This window comes from Pomacea canaliculata, linkage group LG1, assembly GCF_003073045.1.
Source record: "Pomacea canaliculata isolate SZHN2017 linkage group LG1, ASM307304v1, whole genome shotgun sequence".
Taxonomy (NCBI): Eukaryota; Metazoa; Mollusca; class Gastropoda; order Architaenioglossa; family Ampullariidae; genus Pomacea; species Pomacea canaliculata.
Window position 1 is genome coordinate 24,377,183 of NC_037590.1, and position 23,346 is coordinate 24,400,528.

Sequence of the window (23,346 nt, forward strand, 5' to 3'; positions counted from 1 at the left end):
TCAGTCCACAAAGACCGTTGAAGGAACAAACCGTTTGTTAGTAGAACAAGAGGCATGCGACTACAGTTTCACTGTCATGAATGGTATATCACACTACATTCACCACTGGTCTCTATGGGTGTTATTATTCAAAGCGGATTTAGGAATGAAAGGAAACATTTTAGAGAAAACAATGGTGTGGGTGCCTGTGCGCGCATTCATGCCAATAGAATTTATAATTGAGACTATGGGTCTACAGTATGCCAGCTACTTCCAACATTTACTTGGGTAGCAGATGCACAGTACCGTCGGCAAAATTAGGAAAGAGGCCTACACTGCATGTGCCAAGTGCACACACATGCTTGCACACCGTCATGGTAACTTTTAAACTGTTATCAAACCACAATGCCAACCACATGATTGCTAGCCTTTCCAACTATTGTCCTATCATATAGGTCACCCATAAAATTTCCTCCTCACTACTATCAAAGAACTGCAATGTACCCCTGTTGCTCTATTTAAACATGCTATTTTCTGAACAGGACAACATTAATACACAGTCGTATCTATTGTTCCACAGCAGCAACAGGCATAGCTAAAACTGATGTAAGAAAACATTCACAGATTGGGCCAAGAACTTCAACAGAATTGTAAGACAATATCTGAAACAAAGCAGCAGTGAACATTTCAGAAATGAGACCAATCTGACATAGGTCATCTGTCCTTCCACCCCATTCTACTGCATGCTGGATGAATGTACGAGCACCAGAATGAGGCTGACAGCCCTTGTATGCATGCACCAGCACCGTCCGTCAGGATAATTACCTCAGGGAAAGATGGTCATGTTGACAGCGTACATTGTTTTAAGATAACGCACAAGCATGATGTGGAATGTACACTTACATGTACCAGAAGAACACCTAGACAGATGCATTTGTGTAACTAGCAAAGGAAAATGTCCAATGACTCCAAGGTAAGAATTATGTTTATTTTCTAAAACACAAAGAAATTACTACAGCAGTTTTGGTGGAAGGATGGAAACATGCATGAAATATGTGACATTTTTCAGATGTTGGACGATAAAGCAGTTGACCTCTTCAAACAATTTATTTTTGCCAACAAATTATACACAGTGCATGAGAAACAAATGTGAGAACATTTCTGCAATCTTTGTAAAGATTTAAATTTAAAAACAAAGTTTAATCAAAACCACCTGATTTCAGTATTTCTTTAATGGTTAAATAGCCAAAAGCATGCATTTCACAAAAAATGTTATTTCCTAGCAAGAAAATTCATTATAGGAAGTTAGCTGCAAGATACACAAGACATTAAATAATAAGTTCTAGATCCAGTTGCTGACACCAACAGATGACAACAGACTAATGTATGTTAAGGGAGAACCACCTATGCAAAAGCACAACCTAAACCAATGACTTAATTGTCTCTGTAGTTCTCTATTCAGAGCCACATTATCCTCTTTTCCCAGAAAAATAAGCGCTTACTAAACATTTTTAACAAAAGAAAAGTCTATTTGGAGAAACATTTTTTTTGAGAAATCCATTTTTCTCAGCATTATTGACAAACTAGAATGGTACTTTATGAGGACTGTGGAGTGGCCGAACACCCTGAATATGAGTTCTTGGGCAATACAATATTATCACAGTTAACAGCAGTAACTCTTTTCTAGTGAAGCATAGGTGAGAAGCTTTCAAAAGCATTTGTAGATAATATATGTCAGCTTAAACTTTGATATGTTTTAAACTCTTTTTTCTCTATATATCCACACCCACAAATACAGATTATTTTACACAATCTCTCTCACATACACACACATATAAACACACACATGTAGTAGCGTTTAACCTTTCTGGCCAGGCAGCATGAGGACTGGTGTCAGCTGTTTGTAGAAAGTGATCCTAACTTTTGAGAGTGAAAGAAAGTGTTGGCTGATGGCACTGTGTTATGGAAAAGAGGGCAATATGAAAGCTTATACAATCCACCCTGGATCATACAGCAGAGCCACTATAAATGACTTAATCAGTGTATACAGACTGTCAGAGCACAACTGCATGCATACTTACACAGACACTTGATCAAACATATCTGAAATATTTCACTCATATCAATCAATTTGGTACCAATAATAGAAAAATAACAGTGCTAATGTGTAGCTCTGATTGTCACTCCCACTATCAATCTATACTTAACATGTTAATAATTTTCAGTGTTCATTGATATGAAGTATAGGGTTTCACTCAATCTAATGCAAGTAATGTTTCATGTTGATATGAAGTGCTGGTTGTCATTCTATCAATCTATATTTAACCTCATGCAAATGTTTAATGTTAATTGATATGAAATGCTGGTTGCTGCTTTCATTTTGTTTTACAGGTAAGTCCAACACAGCACATTCTGACATCAATGTTAAATTAATGGCTGCCTGTCATACCTTTCTGACACATCAAAGTGTAAGATAAGCTCATAGTACAAACCTCATATTAACCCACAGTAACTTCTTCTTTCTCACAGCCCATTCCTCCCCACAAGAAAAAAAAGCATTTTTAATTTATCTTAGAAAAATATGGTAAACTATGACAAATTTAAATAACGATGTAAAAATCATATCATACTGGAATAATATATTTAGTTTGACAGAATATTTTATAAATCAAAGCATAATTGTAATAAAATATGTTTTTGTTTTGAAATGCATGGGTTAATCTGAAACTGATGTAGATATACTAATTACTTATTGATATGAAAAAGTCATGCAGTACAATTTCTGGGCTAAACATAGAATACTTAATACCTTCAACTCTCAGCATTATTTTATGCATTTTCTTGAATGTGTGTGTAGGCCAGTCTCCTCCAAAACCAATACTTGTGTGTACACACAAATGCATGCATGCCCTCCCACACACACCCCCTAGGTACAAAATGTTCAGTCTGTTAAAGAAAACTAAAAGATCCCCATGATACCCTTTATTAGAAAATAAAAAGCACTCTGAAGATGTGCATGTAACCAGAATGTGTATTAAAAACATGCTTACATCTGCACAAGCATACTTGAAAAATTAGTTTTCTTTGATATCTTTAACACAGGGTGAAAATCCAATGACTGGAACGGATAATTTAAAACACCAGGGATGTAGACAAACTTAGAACTGGACGGGCAGTTGCAGGTATCCAGCACATGAATGTATCATTCTAAAAACAGCATACATCAGAAACATTGGACAAATGGACATTCAGTCAAAGTTTTGAAGAATTCCAACAGATTACAAACTCAGTAAAAATATAAACATTAATATGTCACTGATGTGTTTGTACGACCAGCATGAGAAGGCTCAAGTCCTTATGTGTCTGTGATATGTTCGCATGAGAACACTTATAACTGAACATCATATACATTTATCTGCTTCATAAAGAGGGAAAAAAAAACCCCTACCACTGTAAGATTACCCACTAAATTTAAGCACACGTCTTCTAGCATTTTCTCTGCTTGCTCTAGTTTTAAAGCAAACCACCATGACCTAAATAAATTTCATTCTCTTGCACAATATCTGCCATAAATATAATAATCACTTTTAGTTTTGCCCTTGTGATGCTATTATAAAGATAGATATGCTGATTCTGTTCTGTTAGCTGCTTTCTAATGTAGGGCTACATACAATTGTCATCCTCCCTAAATATTTTTATCATTTCAACAATTGTACAAGCACAAAAGAATGTTTGCATTGTAATATATTTTATGAAGCATATAGCATAATACCCAAAAGATCAAATAAACTACTTTCCAACACTTTGACTTCATCAAACTGTAAATGATACATATAACAGAAGCTGATCTCTTTTTTCCCCACGAACAAGTATAATTGTTATACTCATTTTAATAATCTGTAACCAATTTTCTATAAAGAAAGTAAGGCAACTCCCAAAATAACTTTTCTCTCCATGGCAGAACAAGGGATCAGATCTATTAGATCAGATGAGATTCCTGCTCTCATGGGGAAAAGTGCATAGCGGAATACATACAATCCATAGCCAAATGACTGGCAGATATCCTGGAAATCGAACTTCTCTTCCATATGAGTGTCATCTCTGTAAGCACCGGCCTCTTTCCTAGAAAGCTGTATCCTGAGAAACTCACCTCCTTATTTGTCAAACATTGTCACCTGCAGAATATACATCATCTATCACCTCTTCTTCGACAAAGCCACCTTCTTCTTCATCTTCTCCCTCACGGCTGAAGCCATTAATGCGATTGCTTGAGCCATAGTTCTTCATTGGGATGTTCAGTGCCTGGTGTATAGCTTTGATGGTCTTCATGTTCACATAGTATGCCAGCTGAGAGCTTGGCATCTTGCCACACATCTCCTCCAGACTAGCATAGGCCTGCCATCAGTCAGCATACAGTACATTAGCTAAACACTTACAGCACAAAGTGAACAACTGTCTATTATATGAATAAACAACAACACATATGCAGTATCTTGTCTACTATACAAATGACTCTTCTGCAACAAATATCATATGTGCAATTCATCTTAAACATACATGATGTGCACATTTCAAGCATGCTGTTCTACTCTTCCTTCATCAATAGCATTTGATATCATTAACATAACACCACCATTTATCATTTATCATCAATATACCATTAACCAAAGTGATTAAAGAACTATGCTAAAAACTCACAGCCTTCCAACGCTCCTTGCGGGCATAATGCTCAATCAAGAAGCCATAAACGTCACCGATACGAACAGCAGTGTCCACATCAGCTTCTTCCAGAAGTACTTGACACTGCTTGGCCGCCTCCTCTGCATTTTCATCATACAGTCTGAAAAAAATATCAGGAAAGACTTTTACACTTCATGCTACACAAAAATAATGAAAAAAATGTAAATAACATATAAATATCTTACTATTAAAAATTCATAGCAAATACTTTTGCAACTTTTATTGTGAATGCGTACATACCTTCGTGCAGATACAAATCTTTTGATGAGCGTCATCTTATGTTTGAGCTGGCCAAGTTGATCTTCTTTCACTCCTTCCTCACCCTGGGCTTTACTCAGGCACTTGTATGCTTCCCCAAGAGCCCCAAGTGCTTTGTCGTAATTCTGGTACTCATCAATTTCAACCTGTGATAATAAAGGTCCCACAGAAAAATAACCCAATTAAAGTCGTTGTTAGAAACAATATTAAGTCTTGTTTTAGATGTCATCGTTACTGGGTAAATCCAAAGCCCATATTTAAACAGACAAAAGGAATAATAACATACTACCAATAACAATAATACTAATTAAAAGATTGCTGAGTGCAATACCCCAGCCAAAGTTAGGATCATTATCCTTCACCAAGAAAACAAATTTAAACAAAGTAAAAGTAACACCCGCATGAAGTGTTGGTAATCAAACACCATGAAGAAATGCTCTAGCACAATGAGCAAGAAACAAAGTTGTGAAAAGAAGCTGGTGAGTCTTTCTTGAACAGATGAGGAGCAGCACAGGAAAAGTTCTTGCTGATAATGGTAATAATATTAGACTATTTCCAACAAGAATATTTTATCATTTCTTTTAATTCCAATGTCTTGACAGCAAAAATCTATGATCTGTTAACACCAAATAATGCCAAACCTGTGCACAGGCTTCATAAAAAGAGGCCAGAGAGTCCAGTGCTCTCCCTTTAGTGTAAAAAGCTATAATATTCTTCATGATCTCTGGGTCTTTTCGCCAGTCCACAGACTGCAGGTAGTTGGCGGCCATGACATAAATCTCCTTCTGTCGGGAGACTCCAGCAAAGAACACAATCTTCTCTGTGTCTCCAGATTTCAGGAGGGCTTTCATTGCCTGCAGACACAATGTCATTCTAGATTTCATGGTAATTAAAACTAATGTCTGTAATAAAAAATAATTTTACTTTATTTAAGAATAGTGACATGTTCTATTTTCTAACTATACCCAGATGAAGCAAACAGAATTTTGGGGTACAATCTGTTGCATTTAATGCCACTGAACAATTGCCCTCATGAAGTCTGCTTTGCATTTGCATCATAGGTGTGGTTTGTTTCTACTTCTACTTTACTATAAGTAATAATCTCTAGGACTGGCCATGACATGCTCCCAAGCTAGCAGTCATGACATGGACTAGCACTCACCTTGACCTTATTGCCTGCTTGCGTGAACTTCTTGGTGGCCAGGTGGTACTGGCCCTGCAGCATGCACACCTCTGCAACAGCCTCCAGCAGCTTCAGCCGTTCCATGTCATCCCCCTCCCCTGCCCCATCCTGTCTGCCTGGAGTCAGCTTCTCAGCTAGGTCCTCCGTGATCTCCACATGTTGGTCCATGCAGATCTTTACTGCTTCCCAGTACTGGAAACCAAAAGGCAATCCACAAAGTTAAAAACTCTCAACCTTGAAGTAAAGCCACGGCAACAAGACATGCCCTAGTTGCAACAAGAAGGGAAAGCTACCATGGATGAGGGTAATAAGTCTGCTCCCCTTTAGAGTGGCTGGCTACAAAGTGTGAGGCTCAGTGGATAAGTCCAGTAGTTGTGTGTTGCAATGGTCTTTCTGTTATTATGTTATCTGTTAGCCTTCAGTTATTGATGGTTTGCTTTTAAGACATGGGTTTTAATGGCTTTGTGAGTAAACCAACATATTTACTGCAGGAAAACAATTTGAAAGCAAAATAAACATAAAAGAAACCACCTTTTTGCCCATAGCTAGGAGGTCCACTGCCTTGTCATACTGGCCATTGTCTAGAAAGAAGTTTGCACATCTCTGAAGGAGTTCCGGATCAGCACGCTCATCAAGATCACTGGAGATCATCTGCAATGCTCCAAACTGCTTTGCTGTAAAAGCCAGGTCCAATGCTTTGGAAAAATTACCTGCCTGTTTGCACAAAACAATAAAGCTTTTATACCAGATGAAGTATAAATGATAAATACATGTGAAAACATGAATACTCACTTCTTAAAAGTTACCATGTATCTGGCTTACCAGAAAACATCTATCAATCTTCTTCTGCCAAAAACTTACCCATGGTATCAAGGATATATTGTAACCAAAGCAATAATGAAATCAGCAATTATAAGATACAGTTGAATCAACCATCTTACTATCCAGTTCACTTACTATCAAGTTACCTGCATGGTAATTGTAAAATTGTGAGAATGAGTCCAGAGCCCATACACTCCTAGCTGCCTACATGAGCACATTAACTTACTAATACCAACTCCTAGCTGCCTGCAGGAGCATACATACTTTATGATACAACATAACTGCTTTGTCCACTGTGTTAGGGCGCTGTTCAAAATACCGCGCTGCCTCCATCATGTCCTCTGGTCGTCCCATAAGAGCCAAGTTTATTAGCTGATCTTCAAAGTTGTTTTCCTGAGATAATTATAACAAGAAGATAACCTCCACACTATTTCTTAATTTAATTCAATGTTCTTGCAAGCTTAGTCCAGACAAAGCATTTTTTTAAAAGACTTTCAAAGTTAATAAGATGGTAAATTTTGCAACTGTAGGCTATGAAGTTCTTCTGTTGATAACAAAAACAACTACTTGTTCTAGAGACAAATGGACCACGGTGTTCTAGCATGATTCATTATGCACATGATAGTGATTGAAAATAACAATTTTCACATTCCTGCAGTTCACTATATCATCAGTTCAGGAATTTATGAAACCGATGACAGAAAGATGCAGAAAGTTCTGCGCTATAATGCCAGACACCTCACCAATCCAAATTAAAAATTATAGCAAGGTACAAAAATCAAGCAGTCACAATACCTTGCACAGTCTGATGGCACTGCCATAAGCCTGTGCTCTTGTGAAGAAATGTATTGCCTCTTTTATCTGATCTTGGTTTTCATACTGACGAGCCAAATAGTAACAAGCTGCTTTGTCACCTGTGTCATTGCACACTTTAGATGCCTGCACACATAAAACATGAATTTAACTCATAAATCATACAGTGGATGCACCTGTGATAAACAAGTAAAAATGAATTGTTTAATATTTTAAGGTGAATGACTCATATAAGCTCAACTTCAAAAACACTACTGACTGGTTCTGAGTAGCTTCTAATCTTAAATCAATACTCTTTTACATCCCACAAAATTTAATAACATAAACTGTCATGTTCTGTTCCTGAATATTCAAAGTGAATAGTAAAGCCCTCTTCACCAAAACAAAAACAAACAAGGCTAACAGAAGTTCACCTATTTAATAAAACATATTCTTTTGAGTAGCAAATAACCATTCAGCTCTACAAAATGCTTTGGGATTAAGAGAGTGCTGAAGATACCACATGAAACAACATCCAGTAGGATAATAAATTTTCATGATAATGGTCTCACCAGAAAGCATGGGGAATGATCAATGAAAATATAACAGATTAATAAAGACAAACTGTTTCTAATTAAAAAGAATAATAAATAAATAATGTGAGATATGCTGCTTAACTTAAAAAAAAACACAGTTCACCTTCTCCATGTTACCACAGTAGCAGTATACACGAACTAGAGAGAAGTAGTCCTGGGCAGTCTCATAATACTGAATGGCTGTGTCCATGTCTCCTGTGCTCTCCATAAACTGTGCCCACCACTGTCGCAGTTTCCTAGAAACATATACTACTATTGTGCTTTCCCTTCTCTACAGCCATCACAATCACTAATGCAAACTACATCCATGATTCAAAGGCCACAAAGGTGGTTCATATTATTACCATGACAATATCATGATATTTTGATGCCTTGCTCTATTGCAGCTTTACTTTATACAAGAAAAACCTTAGTGGACTAATAGTTTCCTCACTTGTCTTTGCTTTTACTGATGTACTGTTCAAGCTGATCAGAGTCATCCACCAACATGCGTGGCACTTCAAACCTGTGAGTCTCAGACTTTTCGTAGCTATTAGGCACACAGAGACAAAAATCTGACATATAAGCCAAGTAGCTAAGCAGGATAAAATTTATTTTCTCAAATTAAAAAAATGCCACAGTGTTAGATTTAGAACTGCTCAACTGTCATAAAACTTCTACATTTTCTGTAGTGTTTCCATCTTCTGTTAAAGTCAACCTAATATTCAAGTCACAGCAAATGTTCTTTCTGAAATATTTGGTTTTAGGTTCAATAAAGTGTTCATGAGATCCTAAAAATTTTCTTTGAATAAGTCTTTCTGAGTTAACATTCAACATGGACTTCAAATGACAAGAAATTAATAAAAAATAAACATGTGTTTATAGTGTTTGTATTTTGTTAAAACTATAAATGGTACCATCTGACATAAATTATCATAACACATTAGTTAAAAAGAAATTTAATATTAAATAGTCAATCCATCTTAACTCCGATTTAGGTTGATATTATGACTACTGCAAATAAACCTGATCCCTCTCTCACTTTGGAATGGCTCCAATAGTGTTTCCATGATCCTCCAGATGGCGTGCATAGTTGTAGTAGGTGGTGCGCAAGTGAATACGGTCATACATCTCTGCTGTTTCTAAAGCCTGAATATGACAAACATAAACAAGACGTCCTGATATATTAGGTAGATCCACCAGAAACACAACAGACAATACTAGCAAACAAATGTACTAAAACTTACAAGGAAATGCAACAAGAACTCCAAACAGTTCATTTATTATTCCATGTAATTTTCAGGAAACTAAACAAAGCCACGTTTGTGTTGCAAATAATTCATAAGAATAACAGGGAAAATGTGTCATGTCTCCATTATTTTTTGTTCAAACAGCCAAATAGATATTGCTGCTTTGTTTCAGCATTCTTCTGTTTTAGAAGATGTAAATTTTTCATGATATATTTGGTATAACTCTTTAATATAAAAAAAGTGACTGTTGACCAACAAAAATGACACAGGAAACTAATCATGTCAACTCCTTCTTACCTTTCCCCACTGGCCTTGATCCTGGTAGAACTCATTCAAAAGGTCATAGCGCTTGCAGTTTTTTAGCAGCCGTTCTGCATCTTCCTGCATATGATAAATAAGACCCTGCATTACTCTTCATATTTGTTTTAACAGTTTAGAAACTATCAACCAGATCCATCTCCTATGATACATTTATAAGCTGAACTAACAAAAACTATGATATGACTGCAATTTCCTACAACAGGAGAGCCTACTCTTCTGAAAGAAGTGTCATAGCTGCAGCCTTATCTTAAGCTAATCAAGCAACCAACAAGAGGAATAATTATCTCAGGCATATTTAACAAACTAAATAAAAAAAAAAATCTTCAACATTAGGAAGAAGTTGAACATGACCACAAATGGCTTCTTGCTAGTGAAGATCTCAGGTTTAAAATCAAAAACAAGACTATATCAGCTTGGCAAGAAATGACTTGCATAAAGTCCAAGTTGAATGGCCAGAACTGCAACTCTGGCATCCAGTTCAGGCTCTTTCATTGCCTCTCGAAGTGCCTTGGCTCCTCGTGCATGACCCATGTTGCCAAGACAGACGCTTGCCACATCAAGTCGACGACTCTTAACACACATTTTTGCCATATTCTCCCAGACAGATTCACTGTAAAAGTTAAGCATTTCATATCTGAAGTTTTATCCGCTGTTTGCTTAAGAAATTGTACCTAAACATTCTGGTTCATCTTGAAAGAGCTACTGATGAAAAAAAAAACCCAAAAAAACCATAATAACTATACCTCATCCAGACTTTGCCACTCTGTAACATCTTTAATCATCCCTGTTCCAAAAATTAACTGAATCTCTGGTCTAGACACAGAGTAGCATCCTGATTTTGTTAATACCAAATTATTTTCAAATCCCTGGTTTTAGGAAGATCAATATATCTTAAAGATATATCTCAATGAGTATCAATACTGGACATTAACTTTTAAATTAAAAATTGCTACATGGCACTAATGCCCAATATTGACCAGGATTTAACACACTGTGTGACTACTGCCATTATTTGGTCACTCCACAATAATAGCAGTCAGAATGACAGTAAACCACTAGTGTCTAATGAGTTAACGAACTAGCGGGGTGAAATTTGTTTTTCTAATGACTGGGTAAGGCTCAGTATTTCCCCAAATCCGGATGAATATTCTCCATTTCAGTCTCGAAATAAATACCTACAAACATCACCATACACAGAAAGAGGCAGGAAAGCACATGGATATATTTATATAATTATGTTGTAAATGCGTCAGGCAATGAGGTGGCAGGAATCGTTTATCAGGCATACTGTGATATCACAGTTTTAACTTTTAACTAGACCTAGCCACTGCACAGAAATAGTTCTGAATCATCAAAAACAAAGCTCTTACCACCTCACATAATACAAAAAAGTGAAAAATCCAAACGTTATCAAAATTGTTGGAGAACAAGTATTAATTGTCCTATGGACAATGGACTCCAAGAATCTGGTTTTCCTTCCTTTTCCCTTGACTCAAAAGATGACATGAAATGACTGAGAACGGGTGACCATGAATGCAATGTGAGAGATTTCTGTTAACAAAATCTACACTTATAGTTTTGTCTTGTTATCAGATGTTTTTTGTTTCTTACAAGAGTTCCAAGGTGGAGTGCATTGTTCATAGGACTACCCACTTCAAATGCATAATCTTTAAAAAAAAAACATAAATAAAAGGCAATATGTAAATGGATCAGAACTGAACTTATATCACATTAAAAGAAAACCTGACTATGTCTGTCTCAAAACTGATAGCAGGCAAAAGTTGACCCAAAGTGAATTTTATTATGCCTTAATTTAAATTAACAGTCATAAGTCATAACAAACTGGAGGTTCTTACCATTTGTAAAATGAACTGTAAAGTTTGAAAAGATGTCACAGAACCTTTATTTGGCTTAGCTGAATTCTGACATGAAGTAGAATTCCTTCCATCTATAGAAGGTTGCACCAAATTCTGAGATTAATTTTTGGTGTGCAAACCATTTAAGTCTAAACTGCACAGGATGTATACAATGCATTTTGGTAACAACGGCCTAATTTTTGGCAGTTCTGCATGTCCTCTGTCATTTCATCACTTTTTCTTTACTGAACATGCATACTCAGAAGGCCTACAAGAATCTTGCAGGGCCTAAAAGTTAAATCAATAGAAGCCAACCTTTTGATCAGTTTGATGGATTTAAAAGCCTCATCCATGTTGCCTGTTGTAAGATGGAAACTGAAATTCATCATTGCATCTCGGGTGACACGGTCACTTGATTCCAGTCCAACAAAGTCACGCATAATTTTACGAGCAACAAGCTTGTGGTAAGTGACTGCTCCTGTCTCTGGGTTAACAAACTGGTTGTTGGAAGTATCACCACCATCATCATCAGACGACTTGTTTTCTGTCTGGTATTTATGACAAGACACAAGTAACAAACTCACATTTTTTTTACTATAACATTAATTTGTATCAACATCTTAATCATAAGGGGGATAAAAAGGAAACACGACTTTTAAAAATTCAAAATGTTGCCTAAACAATGAGCTAAGTTTGATCAAATCTAATTCAACTCAGTCAGACCAGACATTTATGAACAAGAACTGGAAAGTAGACAAAAATGTATGTCACATTAATGGTCTGCTCAAAGCCAACTGACTTAAAAAAAAGCAGTTTTCAATTGTTTGTAAGCTATCACATTTACTGACCTTTTTGACAAAGTAAGATATGGAACCTCAATGCCCAATAGTGTGTTGTACTGTGGTGACATTGGAAAACTGTCTTGAATTAGCACCCCATTCTCAGAAGTACAAAAAAGAGACACAACCATTGTCTCCACCTGCAGAACAATCCAAAAAAGTTCTTCCATCATAAAAAGACTGAAAATTCAAAATATAGCTGCTGTCATGTTGTGCAATAATGGAAATAAACTGTAATTTTGCAATGTCACAAATAATATTTTGTGTTCAAACTTATTCTTAACATCAAAAATAGTGGCAAATAGGCAATGTTTGGCTTTTTGAAAGTCCTTTGCTGCCTTTATTGCTTTGTTTGCAGCTTGCAGTTTCACAAACAGATGTAGCATCATGAATGCCCAGTATGACAGATAAGCTCTACACACAGCAAGATCATGAGAAGTCCTATATCCTCTCTGTCCTTATCAGTCATCTATTTTGTGTCTATGCTGGTCTTGTTGTAAAAGGATCAGACCAATAAAGATGTAATTTGTAAATTGTGTTGTTGTGTTGTCCAAGAAAACCTGTCCATGTTTATTTCCAAAATGCTCTTCATGATTTCCCACTTTTCATCTTCATGAAGGATCAAATGCTAGCTCAGATACCAAGATTTCTAAAGACTGGTACCCAAGGTAAATTAGGTAATACCTATAAATGTCCCTATAAAACATGCTGCCAGCAAGAAAAACCTAAGCAGCAATGAAACAAAGCAAGAAGGAAACATATGTGAAATTAATGTTAGATAGTCAAGTGAATGCAAAGAAAGTGTAAAGACATTAAATACAGGAGCAAAGATAATTCCTGTTTAGATAATAAGTATATTTAGAAAGACTTGACAGGACAAAGTTATTCCATGTTTAGATAGTCAGGATGTTCAGACAGATTTGACTGGACAAATATGAGATGAAATCATGCATGAGAGCAGACATAATATGATATCTTTCCATTTATGAAAGATAAATGTATGCTAAAGATGAATCTAAATCCTATACAGGACTTCTTACTTCTTTGTTATTAATAAACCTTGTATTTAGAATGGTACAATGTGTAACCAACACATCAGTCCCTGATGGCTACATAGGGGTGGGCTAGTTGTACAATAATACAAGAAAGATGGAAATTGCCGCATAACCCTAGATGTTATTCAGAGTCTCACTCGGCAGCTGGCCTGCCGTCTCTCCACTCTCACTTCCAAAATCAAAAGCCTCTCTTAACTCTAAAGCTACTCTACTTATTCTCTCCCTGTGGAACGCTCCAGAATCATCCACCCCCTTTTCCCATGGTCTCGTCCCGACTTTTCCCAGCATCCCTGTGACGCCAGTGGACACACCGACCCCGCCCTGTCTGGTCATGGTCTCCCCAAGTGGCTTAGGCAACTTTGTAAATTCTAGTGTAACAATAGGCCCAGTAGCCAGTAGCCACGGATGGACAGTTTAAGGCTGGCTATTACGCATGCAGAGGGCGTGAGAAAGGGACAGTCCTGGGAGCTGTTTGACCCCAACCCTTTACATAACTCTGTACACCAGGGAGAGTCCTGGGAGCAGTTTGACCTCTACCCTCTACAAACAAAGACATAACAATAAACTACTAGAGTGCTATGGCTTGGTTGTCTTTTCGTTGTGTTAAAGTGGCTGTCAGAAAACCTCTGAAACTGTCAGTGTTTCAAAGAAAACAGCAAAGATATGGTTGCTGTGATTGTTGACTGTTTCGAACCTGAATAACAGAAACATCCAAACTTCTATGGAAGCACCACTAGGGTAGCAAGATGACAGACGGGTCCTTGTTGCAATTTTGTGTACCATATGTGTGATTGCAAACAACAGATTAACATGTTCCCACTCTCCCATCGGCAGAAGCCTTGACAAGGAAACATATCTATGTACAATCTCGATGTCTGTGTTGTTGACTTATGTTGACTCACCGGGCCCTCATCCATTGTCTTTGTCAGCGATGGTTTTTTCTTCAAATCCTTATCATCCTGACATGACTGATGAGGCAGACATTTGGCTTCACACACCAGCAGCTTGGGCTCCTCTGGGTCCCAGTGGTGAGAGATAGGAAATCGGCCTGCTATGTCCCTAGCTGCTTGATTCTTTCCCCTGAAAATAATCAGCTTCATCCTCACCATTTACTGTATGACCTATGACCTAAATTTGGAAGCAGAGTGCATTGGAGGAATATCTGATTATGATGTTTGATTAGCTTTGGTCACAAAACAGTTTGATATGCTTCTGATGGAAAAAAAGTCTCAAGAGTTAAGAAAAATAAATGAACAAATATTGCTCAGAAATAAAACACAATTTTATTTTATAACTAAAACTTAAAACAAAAAAAAGATGAAATTTTTTAATAAACACAAGTTGGTGATGAGGAGGATACTTATCACTAATCACATAAAAACATTTCTAACATCTGGAGTTAATAAATGGTATACTGAAGTGAGAAAGTTATCTTACCATCATTAGTAATCTGATAAACATTCAGTCACAAACTCACCTCTCAGCATCATTTGTATCCTTGTCCTCTTCTCCCTCTGCTGTAGACTGTGAAGGAAAGTCATCCTGCTCTCCACGCCCACTCAAAAAGTTGAAGTACTGCACAGTGTCAAGCTCAATATCCCAGATCCACAATTTGGCACTGTCTGTTCCATCCCCCTGTTAAGGAAGAGAAAGTGAACAAATCATCAGCATGCCTCACAACAGATTAGCAATGACAAAGAAAAGCCTTATTAAAAGACTGTACATTTTGTGGAAAAATATAACAATCACTGCAATTATAAAAGCTTTTTGAACAATGACTCTCTTTCAATCATTCACTAACACCAACCCCACTGCACCACTATGTAAAGAGGGTGAGAAATAAGAGAAAAAGATGAAAAAGTTTTCTTCATGTAGGCTTTCATCACAAAACTAAATAAGAATGTCTAAAAGCTTGACCTATTAATGATGCTAACATAACATGAAAAAATTTTTTATTCAATGAGACAGAATGATAGTTAGACAGCTTACAGATAAAAAAACAAAACAACTCTCCTAAGTAAAATATTTAAATATGCATACAATGCGTCCCTGAAGAAAGAAAGATACAAAGAAAACACTTACACACTTAACAAGCATGCTGATGCGACTGCCATTGCAGTTAACCTTGGCACTAATAACAGTTCCAAATGCAGGAATAACATCTGCCATGTTCTTAGGAGTTGCATGAGCTTTGGCTTCTCGACGTGATAGATCATATATACGGATAATTCCAACATTGGTGGCCACAACCATATACTGGCCACAAATATCAAGACTAACAGGGTGACCTTCTGTCTCAGCAAATGTCAACAGCTGTTTTACTGTTCCCTATGCAACAGAAAATTTACAGCTTAATTTTTTAAAAATAAACTGTGTGCAGGAAAGTGAAAAAGCATAAAAGAATCAACAAAATGAGTGAATGCTGGTACAAGATGCAGGTGAAGTCAAAAATGCAAAATGCTTGTGTGACTACAAAACTGTTGTTCTTTTTCAATGCTTAACTGCATTAAAATGATTTCATTTCAGCTGCAGCAACTAAACTACAACTACAATAAAATGATAATAAACAAAAAGTCAGCTAGCCATACCTGAAATGTTCGGACCTGAACTTTGTTTTGCTCAATAGTGTATATATTTTGTTCATAAATGGCTATAACTGTGGCTTCTGTGAGGAAGGAACCTGTTGAAGGGAAAAAAAAAACTGGTTTACTATTTATCTGGCATTTTTGCCCTCTTCTCTCAATTTTTACAGACTGTATTAAATTTTTAATACCTTTTTTTTCAATATGTCGAGGAAGACAGTATGATGCCTATCAACAAATAGTAAATCAGCCAACTTTATGAGGAAACAAAAGAAACTTTATTATATTTATAAAAATACTTTGAAACACCCAGCATAAAAGTGATAATTACCCATGATCTTAAGAGCAGTATACTCATACACTATGACTCTTCTGCCATTCCACACAGCCAGGGCATCCTGAAAATAAAATGCATGAGCTGAAACTGGTACTCTGTAATATATTCTTCAGATCTGCTGGATATGGCTCCTACTTAACTGTACATACTTGCGTATTTCATTAGCTAGAATGGACGGATGTGCATTAATAAACCTGTTTGATTGCTTCACTGACCAGTTAATCTTACTAAGAAGCTATAGCTGTATTATTAGACATATTTCATTAGATGGCAGCTAGATGAAAAATCTATTAACCAATTTCCATGTCACGCAGATTTCTAGAAAAAAGGGCATAAAGTATTGCATCTCACCTTAGTAGTGTAGACACCCTTGACTTGGACATCTGTCTTGAGATCATGGTAACTACCAGACTGAAATAACTCAATGGATAATGAGCTGGGAGCATACTGCACAACAGCAGTTTGAGAGTGAAAACTCGCACTCATGACATGCTCACTGAGGATGAAGACATTAGCGATGGTGTTCACTGCCATCAGACCCTTATGCGTGCACCACTGCCAAAGCAAAAAAACTTCCTTTTGTTATAATGTAGTTAAGCAAATAAAGTGCACAGCTGGAATAATCCACGAATGGGAAAATATCTGAGAAACCTAAATGCTCTTTCTCTATCACCTCACATCCACCAACACAAGCAGGCAGTTAGGTATCTGTATGCAAACAGTTAGGTACCTGTATACAACAGCATCTTTACCTCTATTTGCCTCACAGGGCCCTCGACAGTTGCCGGTGCCATAAGAATCCACTGTTCCGCTCCTTCAGCTTTATGTCCCCTTGCAGGCGACATGAACTTCCACAGTGCAATATTACCCATATTTGTGCCACTGGCAAGGATACCTGCAAGTTCCAATGCTAGTCACTGAATTATTTAGAAATAAAACTTCTAGTTTTGCTTGAGTCAACAGGTTCAAACAGTTCAGTAAATTAAACAGGTTTATTACTGTCTTTTTCACCTAATTAAACTGAAAGCCTTTTATTTATATTCCAGAATACTGAAAGGAAAATATTTTGGAAATAAGTTAAACGTGAGGGACACCAAGAAGGATAGGTTCTGCCTTCCACTTGCTATGCTCTTGACATAAGAAACCACCAACAGTTCATCTTCCTTAATAGCCACCAGACCATAGGAACTGCACCTTCATCGAAGATTGTGTAATGTCAGACTAGAATTAAAATTAGCCTAAGACAAAAATAAATGAAATGAAGATGGTACACATTCTGTTAACTAAATTTCAACTAAAATAAAAAATAAATTGAGCAATGCCTAGTTGCCTACAAACCTTTCTCAGGATTATAGCTAACACACAGAAGAGTCTCGCTAGCGTCATAGCTGCTATGGCCATCAAGATTTAGAACATAGTTGTCATTTTGCTCAAAGTCCCACATCCTGCAAGCAAAAACACGAAAACATGTAAACAAATATTAATGAGTATAGGAACACTGCTGTCTTTGAAGTTTTTGTGTGCCAAAATAACAATTCAATAAGAAATCATATAAGCAAATGACCAGTCCACACAAATAGCATATCAAAGAGAAGAAAAGTAAATGTTGAAACATAACAGCAAAACTGCAAATGTAAAAAGGATTTTAAGAATTATGAAGGGTTAAAACCATTCAGGCTGTCAGAGCAAAATAGAGAAGATAACAAACAGTTTATTTACCCCAGAGGGATAAAAAACAAAATAACAAAACAAACAGAAAAGATACAGTCCTAGCCAGGAACTAATTTCTTTAATTTCCTGTAAGTAAACATAACAAGTTTGAAAAGGTTCACTCAGTCATAAAGTTACTGACCTAATGAGCTGTTCACCAGTTGCTGTGGCTAGTATTCCTTTTCCTGCCCAACCAATGGATGGCTCTTCTGTGCGTCCACTCATTTTGACCTTTACAGTCCATGACAGTGGTGTTTATCAACCATGAGTTTTAAACAGTAAATATAGTATGTATTAACATCATGAACAACTCCACAAAAGTTCTTGGATAAAATAGCCCTTTCTGTGATTTGTGCTCAATTATTCATTACTCAAGATTAAACATAGCAGTCCTGTTTCCAAGTTAGAACTTCACAATATCCACAAATACTCTAGAAAAACTTACCTTAAGAATTTCTTTTGTCTCACCCTCAGGCAAGACAGTGTGCTGTGTGAGAAGAAGATTTTCTGTCACTGTCACAAGTATGTTTTTTTCCTCATAGTACAGCAACTTAATAATGGAGTAGTCCAGGCCAAAGCACTGTGTGCAATGTGCACTTTCATTCACATAATAGACTCCACCTGCACCATGAGATAAACAACTTTTGGGACTAGCGCAAACATGCATATCAAAGTCTCTCATGATAAAGAGTTTGCATGAACACAATAAGAGTTTATAAGATGCACATGGGGAAATCTAAGCATTGTTTTCTGAGCAGAAGGCCTCTTTAAATTAAAAAAAATTTTGACTATCAGATCGTAAAAGGAAAATCTTTCGACGTCTCTTTACAATGTGTGACTCTCATTTACATAATATTTCATGCTCTTAATATCTATGGCCATGTGCAAAATGACTGTGGTGGTTACAATATCTGGAGAGGGACTGTGTTTCAGGTTCATGACTTCAACTTGTTAAGGGAAGGGAAAGAGGGAAAGAAGATCTAAGCACCCAATGCCACTCTTAGTGGCCAGGAATGTAAAAAAGAATCCACGTCCAGAGAGAAATCATGTCTGACATGAGATGTGAGCCCTTGTAATACAGTTCTAGATTTCGTGGTGACAAGCAATTTATGATCAAGCTGCTAGACCCTACTCCTATGGTACTAATGACACACTAGGGTAAAAAAATTAATAATTATGATGAACTTTTACAAGAAGATATTGATTTATGATTAGCTTTAAGATAAAATAGTAAATATACAATCTTTTAAGTATATTTACTATATTTAATTTTTATTAATGCACAGTAAAGTCAATAAACAGTCTCTCACCTGTGCTGCCTCCAACAAAGAAAGACAGTGATTCCTGGTTAGCAAAAGATGTTGACACTTTTGTCCCCTTACTGCTTCGCTTCCAGTTGAACATGTCCAAAGCACTTTCATCTCCACTGACAGCAGCCCGTGCCAGACTAGCTATGTCTCTAGAAATCAAGTTTTAAAAATAAAACAGACACTTGCTTGCTGAAAGTTCTAAATCTGCAAAATAAATAAATGGCCAAATGTGGGAGAAACCTGATGTTTTTTTCATTTGTGCAGGCATATTTGCATATTTCCCAGGATATCTTCCTGTATTATCCCCAAGAAAAAGGGAAGGGGTGAAGAGAAGCAAAGTATTAGAAAGATGAAACACAGACTAAATTAGCATCAAGCTGATGAGAATGGGAAGGTCAATGGCACCAAATCATGAAACACCAAAGCACTCTCTCACAATGCTGGGTCTTGAGGAGGAGAAGGTCTGAAGACAAGTACAGCCAGCGGCTCCTGCAGATGGTGCTGTGCTGGTTCAGGACCCAAATTGCCTCGGATATTTGTTCGCCACACCAAAAGCAAGCCAGACTGAAGCAAAGAAAGAAGATTCAGAGAGACACACTTAAGTCTGCACTTAAGACAGAGAATGAAAGAAATTCTCTTTTGATACGGTCGTCTAATAAATTGTTGTTATTGTTTCCTGAGCATCAAAAGGAAATCTTGTGACAGCATTCTGTGGATGCACCAACAGACTTCCAGTCAATTCTACAGTCTAGTTTCCAGAAATATTGCAGATGCCACAAGAATATTACAGGGAATGTAATGCTTTCTTTACCATTAGAAATAATAAATATGGCGCAATGTTCAAAAGTGTTAAACATTTAACTGAGGACTATGGTACATACACAAACTGCAGAAATCCCTGCCATGTTAATATTCATAAGTTCACTTAGTACTGCTTGAGTTTTGATCAGAGCAGGTGACACAGATGATCACAATCACAATGCTGATTGCTTAAATGTGTCATCGGTGCGATTTAATCATGTAAGTAAAACATCAAGAAATCTATCTTAAGAACCTGAAAATAATAGAAGATACAAGCCAGACATTGGCAAATAGACTGTACATAAATAAACACTCTTTCAACCTCAGCAAAAATGTATGGAGCATAGCAAAGAATGTGACAAGCATTATTTATTTAGAATTCACACTTTATGCTTGAATGTATAGTTTGTAAATAAACAACTCACTGTACCTTGTCACCTGAAACTAGGTGTGTGCCACTGGCATTCCAGTGCAGAACAGCAATCTCCTCTTGTGTAAGTGAGGGGCTTCAAACAGCTCCTGCTCGCCTTCATTCCAAATCATGATTTCCCCTGTCTGCCATCCAACTGCCAGTATCTTGCGTGTTAGATGCCATGCTAAGTTGCACACCTGGGCTTGGTTGATAATAGGTCTGTGCTGAATTTTTTCACCCTGCATTTGACAAACATCTTATAAATTTTTTTAAAAATCTATTTTCCCTTTGCAGATTATTTAACAGGTTGCATATGCTGTTACTGTAGTGCTACAATAAAGGGGAAGGAACTGCTTTGTTTGATGGGCCAATAGCCCATGTATATTTAGAAATGGTCATATGTGAGATTAAAAAAGCCATAAAAGTACAGCATATAGAAACAAATATAAATGAAATAAATATCATAATCTGCATTTGCACAAACAGGTGAGGAGAAAGGGCAGGGGCTAGGAACAAACCAAAAAACAACCAAAAAACCCACCTAAATGTGTGGATAGGATGGAAGAGATGGTTGATCGAGTGTGGGTGGAAACAAAAAGAAAATGTACAAACCTCTTCATTAAAAATGTTGACAGTCCCACCACCTCCATTACTTTCTGACGCCACTGCAAGCAGGGCAGTGGTCCCTTGGCTCCAAGCAAAATCTCGATTGATGTCAGATGGCCCAGCACTGTCTAGACGATGGTCAAAGTACACTGCCATAGCCCACTCTCTTCCAGATTTTTTTTAAATCTTAAAGAATATAATAAAAGGTGTGGTGTCATAAGAACAGAGACATTTAATGTTCTTAAAATGATTATGAAATAAACTCTCTGCAAGCTATCTCAGAAATAAGACGTGGTTCTAAGCATCAACTATTGAAGTATCTTCAGTAAGGTTATGTTTATGAATGCTAAAATGTTTCCTCTAGCTTATTATGCCAGTCATATTGTACACTGATAAGTCTACTCACAGTAAGAAAAATATGACACTATTATTCATAATAATATTAACGACTATCATTTATATAATCTACAGATATTATAAACACCCCAACAACGTATAGATACCAAAGATGCCACGGTTACAAGAAGTACTTTCTTAATAAATACGTTTAAAAGCTAGATCTAAAGACTGATAGAGGGTGAATATTTTAAGGTAAAGAACATAAAAGTAGTTATAGGTCTTACTCAGTTGAAGTTTCTACGATTATATGATACACATTTTCATGCAAAGCTACTGAGGAAAAATACCATGTACGAGTATTTCAAACTGAAGAAACAAAACAGCTAAAACATTTTATATGTTTTAAGTAACTAAAACGATTTTACAACGGAGATATCTACCTGAAAATAACACAAAGACTGTTCTACTGCGCTTTCGATTTTGTGTTACCACGGTAACTATGAAGCGGGTTAGTCTGTTACTTTTCCTATGGCGGCGACCATGTTGAAACTATTTGCAACCCGGAACTGAAAAGAATACTGGGAATGACCGCTGTCAATGTAAACATTGAATATCGGCTATCTTCGGTAATTTCCGCCGACAGTGTAGAAAATTTTTTTATCACTACTTAATTTTTTGGCTAAAAATATGAGCAAACATGACAACTCTATTAAAAAATAATAGAAATATTAATAATTGCACATACAGAAAAAAGCAATGTCTATAAGTAAAATAGGAAAAACAATATGGCTGTGAGCCGTGATAGTCTAGTGGTTAGGACCTCGCGTTGTGGCCGCGATAACCCCGGTTCGAATCCGGGTCACGGCAAGGAAGATATCTATTTTTTCACTCTTTAGGTATTTTACAGGTCCCAGTGAAAGTTACTATGGCATTATTTATTAGTTGTTACACTAACCGTTGTCATATTTTGTTAATTTGGCTACATTTAAGGATGTAAAGTGTTTTAATGTTGGAATGCATCTTGTGCATTCATGGAGAACATTATTACACTTGATATTATAGCTTTATATGGGGAATCTCACTGTGAAACATGAAATATTTTAGCAAAAGCAGCTTTGTCCTTCACCAGCTTGTCTTTGCTAGTGAGGCCTTCTGAGCAATGATTTATGAGCTGCTCACAAAGAAAGCTGATGGGTGTGTCGTAGCTCATCTAGGAGGTACATCCTCTACACCCACAACCATTTAATTTTCATATTGTATGCTGTTGATTTAATGGATTTTAACACTGGATTGTATCCTCTTGCTGTGAAGGGTGATTTTTAGGCACTCCCCTAAATTCTGTTGTGCCTGTCCCATATATCATGCTCCTACCATACAAATCCACTTTCCTGCACCAGAAAACTTAAATATTTTGGGTAGTTGATCAAATGTAGGATAAGGTATTACAAGTACTTTTTATGATGAAAACAAATTTTCATTTTATACTTGTCCTGTTAGTTTTAGACAAAAACGTTTCTAAAATACATGTACATAAGTGAGTCCCTGGATCCCCTTGCTCATCTAGGTTCTCCAAAATAAA

The 23,346-nt window shown here is 36.7% G+C and overlaps 1 protein-coding gene and 1 non-coding gene across 2 annotated transcripts; one reads left to right on the forward strand and one right to left on the reverse strand.

Moving 5' to 3' along the window:
* Positions 1-946: 946 nt before the first annotated feature.
* LOC112567583 (intraflagellar transport protein 140 homolog) lies at positions 947-22,328 on the reverse strand. The gene is given in 31 exon segments (XM_025244282.1): positions 947-4,374; positions 4,678-4,819; positions 4,960-5,123; positions 5,619-5,831; positions 6,140-6,352; positions 6,692-6,874; positions 7,247-7,375; positions 7,778-7,921; positions 8,474-8,606; positions 8,804-8,899; positions 9,392-9,498; positions 9,897-9,980; positions 10,353-10,530; positions 12,092-12,312; positions 12,615-12,755; positions 14,573-14,750; positions 15,148-15,305; positions 15,753-15,998; positions 16,259-16,350; positions 16,584-16,650; positions 16,941-17,144; positions 17,342-17,484; positions 17,928-18,034; positions 18,442-18,530; positions 18,745-18,920; positions 19,610-19,758; positions 20,046-20,173; positions 20,841-20,899; positions 20,902-21,061; positions 21,435-21,614; positions 22,208-22,328. Coding segments are annotated over 30 exon segments (4,488 nt in total). The 5' UTR covers positions 21,585-21,614; positions 22,208-22,328; the 3' UTR covers positions 947-4,140.
* A 234-nt stretch (positions 22,329-22,562) lies between these two features.
* Trnah-gug lies at positions 22,563-22,634 on the forward strand. The gene has a single exon. It is a non-coding gene; the product is annotated as a tRNA-His (tRNA).
* The last annotated feature ends 712 nt before the right edge of the window (positions 22,635-23,346 follow it).